Consider the following 24,460-nt stretch of genomic DNA (forward strand, 5'->3'; position numbering starts at 1 on the left):
GGCAAGTGCAACTGTAGTAATGCCATGACAGATCTAAGCCTAGCAATGGTGGAAACAAAAAAATAAATGGAAATTCTCTGTTTAACCTGTTTTGCCTATTGGTGTTCACTACACATATACAAATGATCTGCATGCTTTTAAAATGTTTGCTCTTTTCTAAACCTATGCAATATACATGAATATAGTATACATACTTGTATGTGTATATAAATAAATGTCTATATATGTGTGTAAATGTATATGCGTATATACATACATACTTGTGTATGAACGGATGGAGTATTTCTGACATCACATACAAGCAACAGTGTTCATCAGTGTTAACAGTATTTATTTTTGGGAAGTGGGACACAACACCAGAACAAAGGGATGCCTTGACTGTGGATGTGATACTCATCTGTGGTATTAAAACATTTTATAAAAAGCATGTGCCATTTTTATAACTAAAAAAAACCCATAAATATTATTGATAAAATTGACATGTAATAAAATAAAGATGCTGTGTCATTTTTTTAAGCCATGAATATTATGGAATATCATGAGGGTTCTAGTAAATAAATAAATTTCAGAAATTCGTTAGGCAAAGGGACTCTCACAAGGTCCAAATGAAAATGAAGTGATGTTGAGTAGCTCCTAGCACAGGCAGATCTGCCAAAGCAGCCATTCTGAAAGGATAAGGAGCAACAGGTATGTACGGCTTTCCATCAGTCATTACTAATTTCCATCACTGTGCATTTGCCAGCTAAATTATGTTTCAAAACTTGCATTGGTTTTTGGTTATCACATCTACAGAGGAAACATAAACTCTGAAAGCAAAAGTCCTAATCATGGTATTTATTCCATTCTTGGCTTACTAATCTCTCTTATTATGGATGAAGTCCTTGAATATGATAAAGCACAGTTTAACTGTGTTCTATTTTGTTAAATGCACAATATTAAAATACAAGCTTGCAAAAATGACTACCTTTCAGGTTATAGAATGTTGTCTTTTAATAACTCTTCGTTTTCCATTCCTCTATCAACCTCATCTAAAAATGGTATCTCAAGGCAGTCAGTGCCATGACACAAAGAAACAAACACAGAGGAGTCAGCCAAGCTAGCTGCCTCTTCAGTGCTGTCTCAGTAGGCTTTGTAGAAATGATATTTCTATAGGTACATATTTTTATGTCTGTTACAGTTATGTGGCTCTTCAGACCAGGACTAGATCACTTGCCTTCCTGATGGCCTAATATAGTAGGGATACAATATACTTAAGCTGAGATGGAAACTCCTAGACCATAAGGCCTTAGCTCTTTCCAAAGCCCAGGACCAATTTTTAAAACATGCTACAGGAGGTGGTTTAATGTTGAAGCCATTAAACATGTGGTTATTCTGCTCACTTTATTTTGGAAATCCCAAGTCCTAGTGGTACTTGCTTTTTTCAAAGCGATATATCAAATATTGGTCTCCATGAATAACACAGGACTCTAATGCCTTTTTTTTTTTTGGTTTGAAACAATTTCCAAATGCATCAGGAATCTTATAGTACCAACTCATCATTTTTCATAACACAGATTTATGTCTTCAATTGGAGCTATTTAGAAATTGGCCCATAGCCACCTTTACCCTAAATTTTCTCTGGGCTACTTGGAAGTATTTACAGGGAAATGTGAGATGGTAGTTGATGAAAACAGAGTTCTTCATCCCAACAGTAACAGCTAGATAACTGACGGCTTGGCCAAACATTTGGCTCAATCCAGGGCATGGAAGATGCCATTCAAAACCAGATTCCAGTTTGTGTTAAGGATTACATTTCTGTCATCACATTTCCTTGACAGTCCCACCAACTAAAAATCCCCCAGCAAAAGCCCAGTGATTAAATTCTCCGGGAGCATATTTTTCCAGCTTCTGGAAACAATCTGCTGCAGTGTCTCCTGTAATATCCAAAGGATAGTTCCATTTCTGAGGCTGATATATGGAAGTAGATTACTCACAATTCAATCCATCCTCCCACCAACAATTTGATTTTGAAATGACTATGGAGAGACTGTGGTAATAAAATCCCCATCCACTGAAAGGCTGTTCCTATTTAATATAGTACATCATAGCCGCACTTTCAAAATGATGATATGTTACTGAAATGTGACTCAGATAAGCAAAATGTCACCATTAGACTTTTAAATTAAATGCAGAGACACTATCATCCATGGTCATATGTAGAAACATTAGGGAAGCACTATGCTGTGTCTAAGGACAAAATGAAAATAAGCTCAGGAGACGTCAGATTTCGCCAAAAGCAAAATCCTTGGACACCCACTTTTATTTTTGACTTACTCCCAAGTCAAGCAGATATTTGGACAGAAAGACGGACATTTTCTTCTGATATTTTAGGTATCACAGAGTCCCTAAGAGAGGTACCTGTAAGTACCATTCGATCCGTGGCAGGTTTAGATGTTACAATTCTAACTATCCAACAGACATTTCTGGCTAGATTCCCATGGTGGTTTGCACTAAGGACTTTCTGAAAAGGGAAAATAAAGTAGATAAAATAATATATTAGACTATCCCATACATAGAAAATGGGGTTATCAAGTACGACCTTTGGACCTCACAAATAATAGTTGAAGCATCCTTCTGAATGATCCGGGCATCCCATAAATCTGGCAGTGGAACTCATACAACAAGCCTTTGTTCTTGGGTCAAGGATTACTTGGAGTAATGAAAACCAAAAACCTAAAAGAAAGACCTAAAATGGGGCTCCTCTCACCACTGTATCCAACAGTCTATAGTTATTAGCCTCTGTGCAACATTCCAACGACTGTTTCCTACTTCAGTGACATATGTTGACATATGTTGCTACTTTTGCTTTTGCTGTTTGTTTTTTTTTTTTTTTTCAAGTCAATTAGGGTGCTTTCTATTATCATTCAACGAAGTTTGGAAGTAAACATTGTTAGAGTGCTCCATTTCCTGTAACCACAGTTCCCACACAGGATTATTTGCTCTGCAATTTAAACAGCACTTAAAATTGAGTGGTTCTGCAAACTAGCTGTGGGCCTCTGTTTAATCCTTTGCTCATCTTCTATTGCAGCAAAAGGCAAAGATGGCTACACATAGGCAGTACGGAGCTGTACAGACAGCCCAAGCTGAACCAGTCCTGCATGGCTATTGGCTACAGCCCAGCAGCCTGGGCTGACCCCTGGGTTACCTCTCTGAGGTACCTCCAAGCACAGACATCTCCCATGCCACCTCACCATTCCTCAGAGATATAGCACACAAGTTGACATTATCCACGTGGCACTTCCCAGCTCCTATATAATGAAACGGAGGGTTGGGGGGGTGGGAGGGACATGCAGAGAGAGTCACTAAATAGTCTTGATATATTTAGTCTTAGAAATGGAAGTGATTTTACAGTTATATTTCTGCAGGACATTCAGAGGGTTTTAGAAGGCCTTCAGACAATCTTGTGGTCTTCCAAGACTGAACGTAAAGAGAAGAGATAATATTCTTTTTTAAGTTGATGGGTAGTTACAGTAGAATTGTATGGTACAGGGAAAAAAATCAATGCATAGGGGGAGGATGGAGCAGTGCCATTTATACGAACATCCTTTGAATCTTTAAAATAAATTATACAGGTGAACACAGAAGTTCATGCTACTTGCTGGAAGCAATAAGGATCAAATTTTGTGGAACTCGTACTGTATTCCACAAATCTCCAGGTATCCTGCCTCCTTCTCAATGGGCTATCATGTTCTGTTGTACATCTTGGTAGCCCTTAAAAGCTAGTGGCATGGTCTCAGGTAGATTCTTGCAGGAGAGAGACAGATATATGAATTCCATCAGCTTCTTCCACGGGAGCTGCCCAATCACAGGGAGGGCAGATGTGATACGCTTGCTCACGTTCTCTTTGCCCGAATACCAGGGTCAAACAGCAGTTTCCAGGTCCTCATGGCCAATGACCTTATAGTTCTGACGGCTTTCTAGGTAAGCAGCCAAGTCTGGGTCCCCAGCCTGCTGTGCTCTTTCTTGAGGTGTCTTACCCTATATGAAAATAGTTGGGAAAAAAAAAAAGAGAGAGAGAGAGAGAAAAACGCTAGTTGTGAAATACAAAAACAAAAAACAAAACAAAACAAAACAAAAAAATCACAGAAACAGAACTACCCAAAGATACCTGCTAGTAGGGATCCTTTCACTTTGGTGTTTTAGAGTTTAGAAGACACTTCCAAATCTATTGTCTTATATGAGCATTAAATTGAACATGTGTGATTGGTAAATGAAAGGGAAAGAGTTTATCACTTTTGACGGGTGAGGTTTATACTAGGGAAACAGAAGTTCACAGAGGTTAACAGTATACAGGAGGAAACAGTGGGGTAAAGTGAATTTTGAAACCCAGGGCCTTTCTGGAAGATGGGGAGGTAGAAATTACTGAATTTAAAAAATAGGGAGGCAGGCATTTAGATTTCTAGTTTAGGACTCTTTCTATTATTCTAAACTTGGGAAATCAACATACAGAAACTAAAAGGAAGGGATAGTCATAAAAAAAATTGAAAGGTTTTCTTTATTGGTTTCAGACTTCAGTTAAGTTCTCCCCAATTTATAGCTATTTCATCTCTCTAAAAACTAAGCTAGTTTCTCAATACAAAAGTGGTAGATATTGATTAAAGAAATCTTGGAAAGCTTGAAAAGCACAAAGAAGAAAAGGATTATCCCTAATCATTCCACCAAACTAAGATAACCACTACTAACCTCCCATTGATAACTGGATTTTGTCTTTTATATGCCTCTATACATATTTTTATAAAAACAAAATCACAATTCATTTACATACTGTTTTACAACGTTTCTTAGTAATATATCATAAATTTGTGTCATTAATTTTTTTACATCAACATTTTAAATGATCATATAATTTCTTTCAGACTACTATAATGCCTTTTGTACATTTGTATACACACGTATACACATATATTTGTATATATATTGCTATTTTTTAAATAAGGCCATTGAATAAGAAGTCAGCAGTAAAGGGAGAAAGAGTGTCCATTCTTTTGAATGCCTGTAGATATTACTTGGCATCGCTCAAAATTTCTAATTTTTGTTCAATGATAAAGTTTTAACTATTTAAAAAGTTATGTTAAGTTCCAAAGGAAGGGTAGAGGCGTGATCATTGTACCAAATAAATAGCTCCATGTACAAATGCACACAAGTTTTATAAATATTATCAGAGACTTCTCAGTTTTCATCTCGGCTATCCCAGCAGATACTGGCGACCTCAATCCAACCTGCTCTACACAGCCTACTGGGGAGAGGACAAAAGGGAAGTAACAATGGCTCTAGAATCTTTCTAAAATTTTACTTATTTAGTTGGGATTTAGCCATTAACCACCAGTTTGAAGTTCCTATAATAATTTTTATTCAACTTGTTTGCAGCCTTAGTAGATAATTGTGTCTTTACTTCCATAATAATGAGGTTGGAATTTCCAGGTTCCAAATATTCAGAGAGGTTGCTGAGGTGGGCCTTTGAGTTGATTTCTAAGGAACTGATCTCTAATAGGAGAAATTCTCAGGATGCTGCTTCTCTCCAAAAAATTCCAGGAGAAGATTCAGTTGTAATTATCACATTCAACTTTAAACTAGCATCAAGTTACAGAATGGCAAAATTTAAAAACCCTTAAAAGTACTGAAGTATAGCTATATTATTTCATGTGGTAAGATCTCTAGAATATAACGTTGAGTGAAAAGTTATACGATATCATGTATTTATGACTTTATCTAGTTAAAAACGAGAGAGAAAAACAGGCATATCTACATGTGAAGGGGGATCATTAGAAGTTTAATGATATCTAGGTCTAGGTTGTGAGGTTTCCAGCAATTTTTTGCTTTTTGGAGCATATCTTCCTACATTACTAGTTTTCTATGTGAGGGGTTTATAATTATAAAAACAAGCTATTTCCATTTTTTTTTAAAAAGCAGACACATACACAACACAAAATAGGAAGAAGTTTCCATGAACATTGAGTCTTTTATCTGATTCAGAAACTTAGAAAGATAAAAAAGCAGACCTGCTCAAGAGCCAGGTCTCCTGATTCCTGTTTGGTTTGTCCCTCTTTTTCATGGCTTCTCTCTGTTTTTAAAGTGATCTGAGTTGAGTGTAGGACCAGCCTTTGTGTGGCAAAGAGGCAGTTGCGCTGCTGTGGTCTGAGTGGCCCTGGCAAGACCAACCCTACCCCACCCATAACCTGGCTCCATTAATCCTGACTATAAGTTGTGTTTCTCAATCAGGCTAAACATCAAAACATCTGAGTACAAATAACATCTGGGAAGAACATCACATTGAGAAATTATTACTCTTAATGGCAAAAACCGCAATTACTTTTACACCAACCTAATTATCTGCCATTTGAAATAGTGTACCCAATTAGCTAGCCAGACAGGCAACAGACCACTAGAAACCAGGACACAGCTCAAGTGTGTTTGATATACCTAGGCAGCCAGGGACTTCAGAAAGCAAGGGTGCTCGTGGGTTGTCAGGGAAGTGGAGACTTCTATGTAATACAACTGGCTCAGAAAGGAAAGAAGCCCATTTGGAAGGCAAAGTTATTTCATAAAGTGGACTGCAGTTTGAGGAGGCCCCAGGGAAAAAATTGCACATAGGCAGATTTTTATCACTTAAATAAATCTAATGGAGCTTAAACCATTAATTAGGCTTCTAAGTTATCTACGTGTCATGGTTACAACCATTGGCCCAAAACCTGAGCTACTTGGTACCTGCTTAATGAATGCCTCAACTATATATTAAGATTCTTCTATGTAAGTGTCTATAGTTAAGTGGTTCATTCTTTCCTGGAGTCTACCGAGAGTGTTCTAAAACTCTCAGAGCTTATCAGAATCCTCTATGGCAAGCTTGTCCAACCCACAGCCCACAAGCCATATGCGACCCAGGATGGCTGCGAATGAGGCTCAATACAAATTCATAAATTTTCTTAAAAGATCGTAAGATTTGTGTGTGTGTGTGATTTTTATTTTTTCAGTTCATCAGCTATTGTTAGTGTTAGTGTATTTCATGTGTGGCACAAGACAATTCTTCTTCTTCCAATGTGGCCCAGGGAAGCCAAAAGATTGGACACCCCTGCTCTATGATGTTGATCTTCTATGTAAACTAACTCCTCTTTCTCTCTCTTCTTTCTTATAGGCTGAGCCCTGGGTCAACTCTACTAAGCTACAACTCCTCCTTCCCTCTATCTTTCAACCCTTTCTCTTGGGTGCTCTCTGTAATCTTAACTCGTGGTGCAGCTTGTTCTCAGTTCTCCTAAACAGAGTTTCCCCTAAGGCCTCACCTCCGCCAGCTGATGCTATCCAGGTTGGCGCACATGTCACACTACAATATCTGGCCTCACTGCCCTCTTATTAAGATAGTTCTAAGAAAGTGGACACTTTAAGTTCAGATTTACATAACTTTTGCTGTGGAGAAACCAACCACATTTCAAGCCAAGTGCCACAGGTATCACTGTACCTCAACAAAACAGATTCCATAAACAAACCAATTTTGTTATGTGGCTGGGGTGTTCTGGCACCAAATGAGAACCACCAACCTGCTGATACAGCACTGGGCTGGACGTCAAAAGAGCTCAATTTAATTTAAGGCTCAGCTACTTGTCCAAGGGTATGTGTAACTTTCTCTACGCTTTTAGCTCCTGTACCTATAAATGACAGTAATTCCCATGCTATCTAGTATCTGAGGTTAACTTTTAGAGAATAATATTAGAAAACAAATGGAAAGAATTTTTTAAAAATGAAGAACTACATAAACACACCAGATTTAAGACTGTAACCATCTCAAAGCCAGATCCTGCCATCCTGGGAGCTGGGAAAGAATCCCTTTGGCACCCATATAAGGGGCCATATAAATCATAGAATTTAAACCACGTTGGAGTAAGTACTGAAGGAAAACCCCAAAGGGGCTTCTCAGTAGTCAGGCCAAAGTCTTTGAAAATGGTCCTGACCCCTCTCCTTGGGCTTCAGACCTCAACTCCCATGACTTGGCTGCTAGCGTTCAGCAGGACAACCCCAAAGTCCCAAGGTCAACGTGTTCAGAGGTTTATAAAGCCCCATAGGCAAGCACACGCCCTCCCTTTGTGCTTATACATTTAAATCACAGTTTCTCTAAATGAAGCACTCTATTTTTTCCTCCTTTTTCCAAAGCCCCAGGCACTTCCATAAGCACAGAAAGGATGTCCGTGCTATGGTCACAAGCAAAGGCAACAGCGCCTGCGATCTCACCCAGCGGGAGGATGTTTGCACTCACTCATCGAGTTACCTTGGAGTCCGTCTTTCTCAGAGATGCTCCTGCATCCACCAGAAGCTGGCACACAGCCCGGTTCCGCTGGCAGGCAGCCTTGTGCAGTGCAGTCTCACCCCTAAATCAAAGATGAAATGGGAAACCACCCATAAAGGGGTTGGAGGCAGCAGGGAATGGGGTGAGGGGAGCTGATGTCGGGTGCTCCTCAGCCTCCTTCCCTGTAGGCTGCTGAGACCTTGGCTATAGGGTACATTCTGGGGAGGTAGGGAAGGGGATTTCTAAAAATTCCTTGAGCTAGTCATCACCTGATCATAATATCTGACTCTAGCCCCCTTTCCAAATCGTGTTGATTAGGTTTAGTAATTTTTTTAAAAAACTACTATTTGATTTAGGTGAGAGTCAATGCAGTATTAAACAGACTAATTGTCTAGATGTATCTGAATACTGAAGCCATTCTCTCTGTGCATACATTTGAGCAGAGTGAGAAAGGCACTGGGTGAAAGAACAGAGAGCAGTGTGGAGCGCCTCTGGCCCTTCAGGCACAGCATGCAGCCCTTGGTTGATGGCCACTCGGCCTGCAGTGGAGTATCTCCTGAGAACCCAAGTTCAAAGAGCCAGGCCAACACCCACTCTGCTCTATCCACTTTAGATTCTGTGTGAGTGGCAGGTGGAAGGAGGGGGCAGCCACAGAGGATATCTGAGAGGCACAGTGAGACTCTGGGAGAGTTTGAGAGCCAGGGCTCTCCCCAGGAGGCAGCAGGCTTGAGGCCAGCCACTCAGTGTGGGAAGGGGCAAGGGAAACTGGCCATTTCCCCATCACTGACAGGCTCTATAGGAAGGAGGGTATTCCTATCCTGAGCCCAAAGGCACCAAGATGCTTAATGCCAACGTGTTTCAGGAAAAATCAATAGCAGCCTTTAGAGAAGGCAAAATGGGGTAAGTGAAGGCACCACTTATAATCTTGCCAAAAGGATGTGTTGGCATGCGGACCAGCTCCATGGAGGGATAGACAGCTTCTTCCACAGCTCTACTGCTTCTCTTTGTCCTCCATTCTATTCATTTCTACTTCTCCTCCTCCCCACATGCTTAGCTACTCACCACCTCATTCCTCTCCACACCAACTCATCTTTACACTTTTTCAAATACGGCTTTCAGGATTAGTTGTACAGCCTATCTTTGTTCCTGTTTGGGGAGCAGCAGCTATTTCGCTACTTTAGAAATAAGGTTGAAAACAAACATTATCATCAGTTTAGGCACCATCCCAGAGCTGATGACTTTTTCAATCAGGATCCCTTCTGTGAACCACAGAAGACAGAAAACAGAGTGACTATGTTCTTAGTTCTTCGGTGGTGGTTCATAACTTGTCCTGTTCTAGACTAATAGAGAGAAGTTATGTCATTACATGTGAATAATGCCTTAGGGCAGTAGGGCCCCATTTTCTCAGAAACTCCAGTTGAGAAAGAATAAATGTGATGGGTATATGAAAAGGTAAGTGTAATTATTTAGACTTCTCAGCATTCCAAGATGGACCAGTGCAGAAGTACATTGCTTGAAGCAAGCTCTAAATGATGATTAGCACTGACTATGGAGGCAAGCATTATGACAACTGTCATCAATTTCTATTGTGTAATTTTTTATTTAGGCTATTAGCCCTGCACATTTATGAACAAAGTTGAAAGTGGACTTTGAATTAAGTTAAAATTACCTATGATATGCTCGATAGATTACATTCTTCTCCCAGATATGTTCTAAAGAAAATAACCTAGACTATGTAATAAAAGGCACACTCACGTTTCACTGTCTGCCATATCCAATAACTCGGAAGGTCCTAAATAAGAAGAAAGCAAGATGACCATCAAAAATAAGCTCAAAAACTAAACATTAACAGAAAATCTATAGTCACAGAATTAAAATGCCTTGGAAAGCTAAATTTGGCGATAGGAATAGTAAGACAAAAAGAAAAATAAAAGGATCCCTCTACCTCCTCATCACCAAACTCCCAATCTCCATGAACCAATATATACAGAATGGTAGATACAAAAGAATGGTATGACCTCTGCTGTCAAGCAGCTTTCAGTCAAGTTTATGAAATAAAACTGGAATAGAATAACTGAAAAATAATTAAGTGGCTAATTAGGGAGAAAGGGGCAGATCAGGTGGGCTTTAGGAATCAGGGCAATTTCTCATTCTCAAACGAGTTGCTTGGGATGGCGTCTTATGAAGCATAATATTAAGGCTGTAAGATACTATACATATCATCTAGGGTACAATTCCACTTTTTATAAAATTTCCCTTCTCATATCAGAAAGAAATACTATGCATATACATCAAATGACTATAGATGCATCCGTAGGAATGGAAATATTCTGTGAATTTTCCCTTTCACAATGTTTTGTGTATTCATGAATTAATCCATTCAGTCTACAAACACTGCTTGGAATGTCTACCTTTCTAGCTCTGTACCACTGCTTCTCTCCCTGCCATCTCTTGCTCTCTTCAGCCTATGGGTATCCGCTGAGACTTTTTTTTCCCCATAAAGCCCTTCATGATCCCACTTCAAACAGCTTATTAAACACCTGCCTATACAATCCCTCACTTTATGTACTGACCCTATTTCCTATAGTTGAATGGGTAATGGGATTTATCATCCAACTTGGGACCACCCCAGGCAAGCGGGGATATATGATCATGATACTGATCATGACACTTAACAAACTGTTTTAAAATAACCTACTGATTTATCTCTCCCTATAACTAGACTCCAGAAAACCCCTTAAAGTTTTGGCCCATGCTTTGCCTAGCATTGTGTCATTCCTTGGTGTCTAGTGTAGAGCCTGGAGATATAAGTAGATGCTTAAACATTTGATTGAATGGATGAATAAATATGCTTGTAAGTGCCAAACACAGTTCAAGGTATTGAGTATTTTAGTCTTTAGAAAGACAATCCTGGGGATTTGCTCTCTTTATTGGTGGATATCATTATTATTAAAAATTAACTTATTGTGCATAGTAAGAAGGGGTGGAAGAGGTTATCACTCTTACCATGAAAGTCATTGGCCAAGGACAACATAAGAGAGATGTTATGGGATTTCATAATTCTCCTGGTCATCCAAATCATCTTGACCTCTTCCCTTTCACACCTGCTATTCACTGGGACCAGGTGAATCTTCTCTTGCAAAGTCTCTCCTATTTGTCTTTTCTGTTTGTCCTATTTGACAAATAGACTTCCTAACCAGTATCTGCCTGGAACATTATTAGCATGCAGAAGTAGTTACCAAGAAAGATAAGAAGGTCTTGTATCATCTAGATTTCTAGGTTTCCAATACATCATATCTACTGCTTACTTCCAAGTATTTAAACACTGGAGCTCACAGTCTTTCATCTGGAACTACATTTCCTCAATTTGTTCCCAGGGTTCCATTTTTTTTTTTCACAAAAGCTAAAGTGGTAACTGCACACTCAACCACGTATATCTCAGGCTTTCCCAGCTCTCCCTATCCAGAACAGCCATCTATCTCAATCTGACATGTTCTTCAAAGGCTAGTCTGTGACAAGGTCCTCTCAAAAGATGACCTTTGACAGAAGGAATGTATTCCTTCTCTCAGCTCCCAAAGCACTTATTTGTTTCTACCCTCATACTATGTATTTGCTTTTTGAATGCATGCCTTCCATAAATAAATTATTCTATATTTGTTGAATATAAGAACACCTCAGTTATTTTTTGTATCCTTCTAGCACCTACCCTATATTAAGGAAACAACAAAGATTTAACTCATAACTCTTTGTTCCTTGGTCCTGTGATTCTACAAAAACATGAATAATCATCCTCCCACACACATACCAAAAGTGCAGAGCAGCACAGGACAGTGACCACGGGTGAAGTTTCTGGAGCTGTCCCTTCTTGGTTAAAAATCCCAGCTCTACTATAGACTAGGTCTTGTCCAAGTCTAATTAATCTCTCAGCCCCTCGTTTATCACACATGTAAAGTCAAATTAATAATAATATTTATCTCACAGTGTTGTTGTGAGAATTCAAGAGGGCTGGGCATGGTGGCTCACGCCTGTTATCCCAGCACTTTGGGAGGCCAAGGCAGGCGGATCATTTGAGGTCAGGAGTTCAAGACCAGCCTGAGCAACATGATGGAACCCCGTCTCTACTAAAAATACAATAATTAGCCCGGCGTGGTGGTGCGTTCCTGTAATCCCAGCTCCTCAGGAGGCTGAGGCAGGAAAATCGCTTGAATCCAGGAGGCAGAGATTGCAGTGAGCTGAGATCATGCCACTGTACTCCAGCCTAGGTGACAGAGCAAGACTTCATCTCAAAAAAAAAAAAAAAAAAGAAAGAAAGAAAAGAGTCAATACACATATACACATAGTGTGCTTAAAACAGTGCCTGGCACACCACAGGTACTGCTTCAACTTTAGATAGCATGAAGCGTTCTATTCTCTGTCCTGATACTGCAGGTCACACTACATTAAGATATGGGATCATCAGTGAAGGAATGTGGTATGAAAGGGTCGCTTTACTCCTGCTTACATGTGAAGCCACTTGTTGACTCAAATTCTATGTCCTGAGAACCAAGCACCTGAGGCCTATTTAGCTGTCAACAGGGCACTCTTCACAACATCAGCAAGGGGCTTAAGTACCCAGTGGTCCTCTTAAAGAGTGCCTGTCACCTTCGGCGAACATTCTAAGCCACTCCTTTTGAAAGAAAGTCCATGAACATGAGCAGCCTAGACTCATTAGTAGCTCTGTTCCCATTGGTACTGCTAATTGCACAACTATTTAGGCAACAGAGGCCTTGTTTACTTTTCTCCTTCATTCAGCACTGTCATTCAGTGCTCTCAGAGCCGTGCCACGGTGAGTCCACAGTCATCCAGGGTCTAAGCCTCTATGCGAGTGAGGGGATCCTCAAGCCTTTTAATTGGGCCAGCATAGCAATAATTTGACAATATGAAGGTGGGGACAAGGAAAAAAGCTGTTCTTCACAATTTCTGACCAGAATCACTGCAAATGCAGCCAACCCAGAATTATTCCAGAGCTGATTATCCAGTCTGGGAGTCAGGCATGCCCGCGGCTACCCATCACTCTCCCTCCCTCCGCGCCCTTTCATCCTCTGCAGCTGACAGAGGTGAGAGGCAGAGGCACTAATAACGAGGCAAGAAACTTTTGCTCATAATTAATATCTAAAAAAAATGCCCATTAAAAGGTTTGGGGAATGGCTCTGAAATAATCAATTTAATTAACTTCAACTTTCCTTATTCTCCCATCAACATAGATAATCACAAAATAGCAGAACATTCTGAACACTGGCCAAGAAGAGGCAAAAGTAGCAGCCAGCTGACTACAGATGGGAATGGGCCCCTATTTTTAACAGGACAGGTACATTTTGTAATCATTTTTGGCCTGTTTTAAGATAACTGTTTGCATAATGCTAGCAAGGAAGGAGTTACAGAGAGTGGATGCCAGGAGAAGCCTAAGAGAAGGCTGTTCTTCTTATTTGAACCTGCACTGCCCAATGGGGAGCTATGCTTTAGCTGTACAATGTGGAGTTTAACTGTACCCTGTGACTTTTAGTGCAGAAACAATAACACCTGTGATTTTTGAAAAGTTAATTTGAGTCTCACTAACAAAGGAAAGGAGACAAAAGGAGAAAAACAAGAGAGAAAAAAAATAAAGACTAGTCAGGCATGGTGGTTCACGTCTGTAATCCCAGCACTTTGGGACAGCCAGGTGGGAGGACTGTTTGAGCCCAGGAATTCAAGACCAGCCTGGGTAACATAGCGAGACCCCAACTCTAAAAAAAAAAAAAAAAAAATTAGCTGGGCGTGGTGGTACATGCCTGTAGTCCCAGCTACTTGGGAGGCTAAGGAGGGAAGATTGCTTGACCCCAGGAGATCAAAGTTACAGTGAGCCATGATTGCACTCCAGCCTGGGTGACAGAGTGAGATTCTGTCTCAAAAAAATAAAAATAAAGACAACTGAATTCCTTCAACGCATATGAATGGGTAACATTTGAGTTTGGGGCTTGTTTTATATACACATACGTTCTGATTGCGGACACTATGCCATCTCCCCTAAGGAATTTCAAGGGAGATCATCAAATTGTCAGCAGAGAGTTCACTGTTGTTTCCTCAATAGAAAAGGAAATCTCAGGTCTCTGTCTCTTCCAGGGTTTACTGAAATGTCCATCCTTCATCCTTTGGCTGACCTGAACCAGAAAAAATACTGTAAAATCCCTATTGAGGAGATATGGGTGCAGATTTCTCCATGAAAATTTCAGATGAAAACGGCCTCTGCTCTTCCAGAACCCTAGATCAGTTGTCATTTGAACTCTGCTTATGACATTCACATGGTGCTACCCTGCATTGTGGTTATTTATCCATGTTTCATTTCCCTTGCTGGTATTAGGAATATGGAGGACACAGACCATCTCTCACGTATGGATGAGTTTTGGCAAGTAACCTAACTTCACCATACTTCAGTTTTCAACACCTGTCAAATGGAGATGAGAGCTTACTGAATAGGGTTATAAAAATTAAATATGATAATGCATTTAGAACATTTAGAACAAAGAGGTTAGCAGTGATTGTTACAGAAACTTTTTTTTCCTCAAAAGTGCCTGGGACGGAATTAAAATGTTTTAATGAATGAATGAATAAAAGACATTTTAAAACCATTTTGGATCCCAGCCAACATCACTTTAAGAGAAAGATTCACAATTGAAACATGGATTCAAAAGACTGTGCTATATGGGAAATGGTCTGAAACTTAAGGGAAAGAAAATTCTGTTAAGTGGACATACACATCAGTATTCAGGAGACGCCCAGGGAATGCGAAAGGAAGCAAAACTTCACAAATCTTTCAAAATGAGAAAGTGAACATCGTGTTGAGTAGCCAGGCCTTCCAAATTACAATGTTGCTGCCCAGTACTCATTCCATAGGCTCTTCTGTTGGATACCCCAGCTCCCGCTGATGTGACTTTGTCATCAATATTATATTTGTATTATATATGACGTGCCTTTTGTCACATGCATCCTTTAATTTGCTTCCCACACCAATGCCTCCAAATCCCCTTTGCTATTCCTTCCACTTCCCGTGGCCTCTCTCTGAGCCCTCATTTCCCATTAGTCTCCCTGACGCTGCCAGCAGACCATTCCAAATCTTCCCCTGCCACAGGACAAAAGCTGCACAGATGTGGGGAGAGCTGGCACTGGGAATGCTAACAGTACTGTCATCCTGTCCCAGCAGGATGGTGGTCGGTTCTCTCTGGGACCAGAGGCAGAAAAAGGGGGGTTAAAAAAAGAGAAAAGAAAGACTGAAGACAGAAAAAGAGGGAAGACAAAATAACCCATTGAAATCAAAAAGGAAATGCATGAGTGAGATTTCTATCAGGAAAACCAGTAGGAGGCAATGGGGTAGGCGTGGGGAGAATAAAAACAAAAGAGCAGAGTGTGCAGGGTGGCGAAGGAAAGAAACAACACAAAAGTCCCTTGGAGGGGCAAACGAGGGGGGAAGGAGCGGGCAGAAAATATGGTTGAAAGGAGCTGAAAAGCGGGAAGCACTGAGAGGAATCTCAGCTGGAATCCCTGCATCCTTAGTCTCTCTCCCAGTCTCTGTGGAATTGTTAACTCTTCCTCCCCGAGTCTCTTTTCAACTCTCTAAATGTCCAAATTCCAATTTTTCATAAAGGAAAGCAGCATGCTATATAGATGAGAGAAGACATCCAAAGGAAGAAGATGCAAGCTGAAAAAAATTCAAGCCTCCCATGGCGCTTTCAGACATACCGCACATCTCATGTGGCACAGCCCCCAGCCTGCTTTAAAAGAGCCCACAGAAGAGAAATCAGTTGCTGCTTGTTGTGTCTGGGAGAATAACTAATCTCAGGACTCTTGTTCAGGTGTCCTCTTGATGGTGGCGGCCCACACTCCTGACCAGAGCCAATGAAGCAGAGGGCAGAGCAGAGGGGAGAGGGGCTCAGGAGTAAGGCTGCAGGAAGCAAACGAAGTGTCAACTCAAGAGCCACAAACAATACCAGCTGTGCACCTGGAAAAGAGCCTGTGAATCCTTCAGAACTGCTATTACTAATGGCATCATTACAGTCAAGTGTTTGAACAATTTTTCAGATTTACGTCATATGAAACCATGCAACAGACATAAACCAAATTGTAAAAAATAAGTAAATAAACAACAAAGTCTTTAAGAGATTTGCAATATTCAATAACCAGGAGGAATGGTCTTTCTTCATCTCTGGCATAATGTAAAATTTTTATTTGTTATTGTTTTTGTCATTTACATGAATTCAAACTGATCAGACTTACCTACTGCAAATCTGATGCTAATTTAAAAATACAATGCCATAGTCTGGTATACAACCCTAAATCCCAGACTTACTGAGGCCTCTTGGAAAGGCTGATTTCTTTGTCAGGTCAGGGCATTCCAGAGTTATCATCATTACTAAGTTAGGAGAGACTATTTCAATCAACAGAGATCATCTTAAGAAGGTGATTACAGTATTGAAAAAGGGTAATGTTTTCTGTGTACTTGTCCCTGACTTCAAGAGCACTATAATTTAAAGGAGTTTCTATCATCTAAAAGAAAGGAATGGTTTTGCTACGATAGTTTTCAATAAAATGCAAAGGTTAATATAAACTGAATCAGCAACTAAAGATATTAAAAAACAAACAAAACGACAGTTGAGCTGAATGAAGTGTTTAGCTCTTGTGGAATGAGGTGAATTAGGCTATATCAAATGATTGTACATCCATATTTCTGAATAAATAAAGATAATATAGACATCAAGAATGAAATTGACAATGTCTATCAAGGTTGATAAAAACTAACTTTAATAAGAATCAATTGCATTTGAGTCTCCATATTCAGCTATAGTAGTAAAGTGATAAAAATTGCCATCCATCAAAAATGCAAAAATGCAGTGATCCTTGGACTGAACATTATAATAATGTTTTATTTGCAAACAAAAGAGATGGATTGTGCTCTCCCATCTCCAGTCTTTCTTCCTGTGCTACTAGAGATCCTGGTGAGGCAGGAAGGGTATAGGATGCCTTCTGAGACCTCAGGAATTGTTTGCCTAGAAGTGAAGTTAGGATGATTACTGTGAATATTGTGTTTCTTCTCGTGAGCATAAATATTATGCTGATTAATTTATAACATCTAACCAAAGCATTGGAAAAATAAGCACCCCCACCCCCCTAAAAAAGATTGAATTCCTTTGTGTTCTTCCATTTGGGTGGAGTGGTATTGTGTGACTCAGTCTTTGCAAGAGTCACTGCGGGTTGATGAGAAACTGATTTGTATTGGAATGTTAGGTTTTGATCAAAGCCCTCAGAGACTAATGTGCCAGACGAATTGATGCCAGGCAAAGTAGGTGTGTACTGATCTACATTTGGGGTTAGAAACTCCAAGGCCTGTGAGCATGGATGAACGGTGCTTTTAAAGGCCCTATCTTTGGAGGCAGGGGAAAGAGAGGAAGTAGAGGAAGTGAAAAGCTACCGTGTTAGGGTGATATCATCCCAGGACTCATCATTCATGTCCCTGGGGCAGCTCAGATGAGGAGTTCTGCTGTTTTCATTTTTAGTGTAATCATATTTCAAATATTGCATGGGCTATACTTCTGTTAAAATCTTCATTATTGTTATCATTTATTTTTCTTCAAGAGACAGGGTCTGGCTCGCTGCCCAGGCTGGAGTGCAGTAGTGCAATTCTAGCTCACTCAGCTTCCACCTCCTGGGCTCAAGCAAACCTTCTGCCTCAGCCTCAAGTAGCTGGGACTATGGGCCCACCATGCCCAGCCACATTGTATTTTTATTTGTGAAACTTGGGTTCTTAGGCCCCAGAACCAAAGTCAAATAGAAAAACAAAGCTCTAAGGGATTCCAGGTGAGTCAGAAGTTCAGGACATTGCTCACTCTAAACTGCAGAGACCAGGACATAAGAGAGTATGGTAGATTAAATATCTCCATGAATTATTCACAGCTCGTGCTGGAATCTGTTTCCCATCCTTTTAAGGCTGGGCTGCCCCTGTGACTTGTTTTCGTCAATAGAATGCAGTAGAGATCATCCAGAACTTCCCAGCTTAGCTTCAGGACATCTGGCAGCTTCCACTCTCACCCCTGGGAACCCCAGCACTACCATGCTGTGAAGGATCTTGGGAAAAAAAAGACCAGGTGTTGAGAAAGGCTTAAGTGTCCTGGCCTTCCACAGCCCTCCCAGCTGAAAGCCCCAAACATGTGAGAGTCCATCTTCAATAAAGCCTCATCAAAAAAAGAGCTGACTGCAGCCTCCTAAATGAGACCAAGTGAGACAGTGGATACAGAGAGGATCCTAGGACTAGGGGAGGAAATACTGCTTCTCCAGGAAAGGTGAAAAGATGGGTGGGGGGGTGTGGAGAGAGAGATTCCTGGATTGTGTTGTCACTCAAATAGATGGCCAGTGTCTCACCTAACTCCAGAGAGAGGGTAGGTGGGCACCAAATGGCTTAAAGTATCCAAGCAAGCATTCAATCTCTTGGGTAAAGGGTAAACTAAAAAGAGTAGATTGGAAGTGATCAAGAAGACAGCAAATAGGAGAACTTTAAACCTGAGCTAAAGAAAAATAAAGTGACAGTATACATCTAACCCTCACCTGAGCTTTGAGCAGTAGAAATCCTGAAATATTAGTGTGGCTTCACTCCTGCCCAGAAAGGAACGCTTTTAACTACAAGAGACTGAATAGCCAGGGAAATAGGAGATGGAATGATACAAGCCCCAGACTTAGCACCAAAAATACATCCTACCTACCTAGGCTTTCCAGGGCAGACAGGTTTGGGATTATCCAACCCAGCCTACAAGGAGTAAAGAAATCCTGTCATCACAGCCCTCCTGTTTTCATGGTCTTTCCTTTTTCTAACCCACCCTTTCTACTGTATTTCAGACCAAGGGTTCAAGCAGAATCTTCACAGTGAGAAGGTGCTGAAGACAAAGCAAGGGGTGTCTAACGTGATTGACAGTTTAGTACCTACCTTGCAAGGACCTTGTCAAATGATGGGATGCGTTTACTATAAACAATCGGCAAGTATGTGCTTGATAAATGGTAGCTATGTTATCTATCTGTGGCTTTACCATAGGACTTAAAACAGCTCCATATATCTGTTTTAAATTTAATTATACACATGATCTTATTTTTTTCTTTAGCCTGCAATTGCTTGAAAACAGTGACTGTATTTTATTTTTGTCTCTGTGCCATCTATAACAGGCAGCTCCTGTTAGGCACTACGCAAATATTTGTTAAATGAATGAATCAATGAACGGAATGAGACATACTTGCTGAATTGCCAAAAAAAAAAAAAAAAAAAAAGGAGCAAAAAGGATGTGAATGTTTACGAGTATGCTTACTATCTACAGGCTGAATTTGGGTACAAAAGGAGTCAGCCACAGGCTGACTGTCAGGGCTCAAAGAAACTTTTCCAATCTCTCTGTATACCAAGATCCAGCAGAATTAGACTCTTTCATTCCTTCTCATTTAAAACAGACTAGCTAGGCAGTATTTTTTCCCCTTTATTCCTGTTCTTTATTCCTAGAAATACTACAAAACATGATAAATTGAATGTAACAGTTTAGATTTGGTATTCATTAAATATGTTTATGCTTCCAAAGGGTTTTTAGAGGCAGATGCTATAGTGCATGCTACTTCCTGCAAACGATCTGGCACCAAATTAGAAATCCAGTTAGAAAGCAGTCTGGAAGGTTAGTATGATCTGCCACAGACAACAAAATAGTACCAGACATTTTCAAAGAGGATAAAGCGTAACGTGGGTGGAAAAGATAAATGAGATCAAACAGAAAAAAAAATGAGAAACTGGAAAGATGTAAAAAAATTAGACTCATGAATCTTCACAATGATGAACCACAAATATAGATTAAGTAGGGGATCCCAACCCATTAATTTACAGAAGAGCTCTAGAAAAAAGTAAAGTGCACAATGCCAGGCTGCATTTATTTTTGTCCTCTATTTAAAAAAAAACTAATTAGTCGGAAAATTGCCTGTAAAGAGCTTGGTACGAACACTGTTTCTATTAATTGCTTGGTTAGGATGGCCCATATGTGTCAGTGGTCTGCAACCACGACTGCCTCAAATAAGCAGGGGCAGAGTCTGCTAAAAGTTCGAGAGTATTTCTGCCATTCTGAAGACTGCCTGGATGAAGGGTATCTTAGAAAATGCAAAATGCAATGGATTTCACAGATAAGTGATCCTCAGTAAGTTCACTACGCCTACTCACCGTGGTCAAGGATATATTTCACAATCTCCCCGTTGCCGGTTTTAGCTGCGTAGTGAAGGAGTGAACAGTGGTCTGGTCCCTGAATTAGCAGACTGCCTCCATTTTTATAGCTTTCTATTAGCTGCAAGAGAGACATACAAAAAGAAGCTCAGGCAGAATCCAGAACAAGGATAACAGCTAACCGGTAATAAAATAAGAGTCATGTAGCAAACCACAATGTTTCCAGCCTTAGAGGACATAGAGAAAAGTCAAAAAGATGAAGTAACATTCCTGGACTGTGTTATCACTCACAGAGATGACCAGTGTCTCTTCTAACTCTGGAGAGAGTCTGTGGGTATTGAACAGGCTAGGGAAACTGAATCACGCTGAATTACTTTTTTCATTTATTTTCTAAGCACTGGTCTCTATGGTCTCTCTCTCAAAGGAGTAGTGAGGGGTGGAGTGGAGAACAAAAGCATCTCTATGTTGGCTTAGCATTCTCCTGAGGGAAAGAGTAATTATGGCTATCAGCAGGAATAGCTTGGTGACTGTAGCTAAGCTTCTTGCCTGTGTCCTTCAGTTTTTCTTTAGTCTTATGAACCTATATACCAAATATCAAAGCTGCTTCTGTTTCTCCCATGTAAGATCACTGAATACAAGTATAGACACATACACACGCATGCATGCATGCACACCCACGAACACACATCTGGCTTCCTTCATCCAGATATGCAGCCCAGCCTGCAAACCTTCTGTTAATCATCCAACACATACCTAATAGGCTAGAGATGATCTACAGAGTGAGACCCAAAATGATTCAGAAAATGTAGTAGTTTCTATATGAGAGAAGACTGGAAAAAAAAAAAAAACAACAGAATTTTGTAGCCTGAGGATAAGGTGGCTACATGAGGATATGGTCTAAGTTTATAAAATATTGAACATTACAGAAAATGTGAATGAGTCCCTCATCTCCAAACTACAGTATTTCATGACAAGAGTGCCTGCATTAAGCTTCTAATAGGTAATTTTAGGACAAATGAGAATTAAATAACCCAGCAGGTAATAAGCAAAAGGAACACATTATCTTTCAAGAAGTTAGATGGCACACATTATAGATAATCAAACATCCCATAAGCTGAAAGAGCATAAATGACATAAATGCAAAGAATAAGTCCTAGTGTTCTATACCATTGTAGCATGACTATAGTTAATAATATATTAAATAGTTCTAAATAGCTAGAAGGAGGATGTTGAACATTCCCAACATAAAGAAATGATAAATGTGTGAGGTGGTGGATATGCTAATTACCCTGATCTGATCACTGTATATGTATCAAAACATCACTATGTACTCTATTAATATGTATAATCATTTGTCAATTAAAAACACTTTCTTAAAAAAAGAACCTAAATTCAGAGTTCACATCTTCACTCAAATACATCCATAGAATTGTCATGTGCTAGATGCCAGGAAGATAAATGTGAATACCATTCAGTCACTGTGCTCAAAGCCCTCACAGCCCATGGGGGAGACGGATAGGTAAAGAATCACACAGTAATGGACGGGAACATCACAAAGGTCTCAGAGAAGCACTAGGGAAACATGAAGCAGGGGATGGAAAGAGCCACGGAAGACCTCCCAGGACATGGATCAAAAGCAGTAGCCGAATGGAAGTAAGGAATATATGGGACTTCCATCCCTAAACTGGGGGGCAAGAGGGCAGGAAGAAGTAGCTAGCAATTTTCCACAAAAGTCTAAAAGGATATCCTGTTCTGTTCAACTGCGTTGTCTTAAAATGACACTCCCTTTCTTTGTGGGGAGATCGACAAAGGATAGCAGCATGGACCCAACCAGACCTGTTCAGGGTCAACCGCCTTGATCCTGCCTTCCTGTGCTGTTTCTAGACACCATGAACATTCAGTTAGTCCATGGGCACTTTTTGCAGCCCAGTTGTCCAGGAGCTATTTGTGACAGGCTTCACACGGGGATGGCTCCAGAGATGTTCTGTTCGCTAGTCTCTATCTCTCGCTGTCTTTGTCTCTCTCTCTTTCTCTCCCTCTCTCTCATACAAACACATACACATGTACCCAATTTAATATTTTATATATACTGCACTTTCTGCTCAGAAGAAACAAAAGAAATTGGAGAAGAGAAAGAGGGCATGAATATTTGAGAAGGAAAATAAAGAAAATATGTAAGAGAGAAAAAGTAAAACCTTAAGCCCTCAGTAAATATTCCATCTCTCAGTAAATGAAGTGTTATTGGCCAGGTGCGGTGGCTCACGTCTGTAATCCCAGTACTTTGGGAGGCTGAGGCGAGCGGATCACGAGGTCAGGAGATCGAGATCATCCTGGCTAACATGGTGAAACCCCGTCTCAAGTAAAAATACAAAAAATTAGCCGGGTGTGGTGGCAGGCACCTGTAGTCCCAGCTACTAGGGAGGCTAAGGCAGGAGAATGGCATGAACCCGGGAGGCAGAGCTTGCAGTGGGCCAAGATCGCACCACTGCACTCCAGCCTGGGAGACAGAGCGAGACTCCATCTCCAAAAACAAAAACAAAATAAGGTGTTATTAAGTCATGTTTTAGTCATTTAGGAAAGAATTATAACAGAGAATGCATTAGGTTGGTGCAAAAATAATTGCAGGTTTTGTCACTGAAATGACAAAAACCGAATTACCTTTGCACCAACCTATAATAAGACAACCAGCTGGATATAGTGATTTCCCACATTGCAAATGATTCTCTATTTAAAAGTACAAAAAAAGTGTGATAATAAACTCAGGATCTTGGGAAATCAGTTGCCTAAACTAAAAGCATATAGAAAATACAATGGAAGGGTTTCAAATGTACAGTGCTTTGCAAAATTTTCTGGTGTGGAAATCCAGCAAGGGCCAGAATCAATTTTATTCATGCCTTTGTTTCCCACAAAACCTAATGGAAGGCCTTGCACAGAGTATAGGATGGTATGGGCTTAATCCACTGGTAAGAAACAGCACTGAACTCATCAATATACTGCTTGGAGAGCACTCTTCTCTTCCGGGTAACAATTTCTATTGACACTACAATCTGTGCAGTGGCACAGGCACCATTTTCAGGATTATGTGCCTAAAGGGGGCAGTTGATCAAGATGTTTGCAAACATTTTCACCATTTGTTTTCCTCTAGTAACCTGTTGAAAAATGTAGCACAGGTGTCCTTCAGTTTGTTCAACAGCTGTGCCTAAAAAAAGTTATGTCTGAGGGTAGGACTTTTCAGCTTTCTCTTAGGGCTATTGGTTCCTTGATCTGCAATGGCACCTTACTCCACGGGCTGAGGAGTCAGGCATAGCCTCTGCCTTCAGGCAGCTGTCATTAATACAGAGCAGATCAGTTCCAGCAGGGGGTTTGCAGGGGCATATGGGCAGTCATGAGCCTGATGCCTGAAAATGATGTAGGACCAAATATAGCTTTAGAATATTCATAGATGATGTTCTATAACAAATATTTGTATTTCCACCATGTTTAGCTATTAAAAAACACAGATCTACAGTATCAGAATATTAATAAAATAGCTAACATTTTAGAGCCCCTTCCATGTAACAGGAACAGTCTTGAGAGCTTCATATGTATTATTACATTAATTCCTCATGACAAGCCAAAGAGAGAGGTAATATTATTCCATTTTACTGATGAAAAAACTAAGGCACAGAGAGAATCAAATAATTACACGAAATCACACAGACAGTGAATGGTAGAGCCGAGATCCAAACTTAGAAAGTCTGACTTCAGATTTTACATTCACCCTCAGGGCAGTGGTGAGTGCTTCCTTCCTTCTGAACAAAACTCACCAGAAAACACAAACACAAATTAAACTATTTCAAGTGGATCAGGGTTCTAGTCTGACTAACTATGAGAGTCCTTGTTTGACTAACTATGATCCACAAAGTATA

The 24,460-nt window shown here is 40.2% G+C and overlaps 1 protein-coding gene across 4 annotated transcripts in view; it reads right to left on the minus strand.

Moving 5' to 3' along the window:
- Window positions 1-316: 316 nt before the first annotated feature.
- DGKI (diacylglycerol kinase iota) overlaps window positions 317-24,460 on the minus strand; it is a 396,652-nt gene continuing 372,508 nt past the window's right edge. For all 4 annotated transcript variants that reach the window (XM_054495165.2, XM_054495166.2, XM_054495164.2 and 1 more), the window contains 4 exons: window positions 20,553-20,673; window positions 10,067-10,103; window positions 8,294-8,393; window positions 317-4,017 (listed from right to left, as the gene is read on the minus strand). In XM_054495165.2, coding sequence (XP_054351140.1) covers window positions 3,901-4,017; window positions 8,294-8,393; window positions 10,067-10,103; window positions 20,553-20,673 — 375 coding nt within the window. In that variant the 3' untranslated portion in view covers window positions 317-3,900. The remainder of the gene's footprint in view (window positions 4,018-8,293; window positions 8,394-10,066; window positions 10,104-20,552; window positions 20,674-24,460) is intronic.

Source organism: Pongo pygmaeus, chromosome 6 (genome assembly GCF_028885625.2).
Source record: "Pongo pygmaeus isolate AG05252 chromosome 6, NHGRI_mPonPyg2-v2.0_pri, whole genome shotgun sequence".
NCBI lineage: Eukaryota > Metazoa > Chordata > Mammalia > Primates > Hominidae > Pongo > Pongo pygmaeus.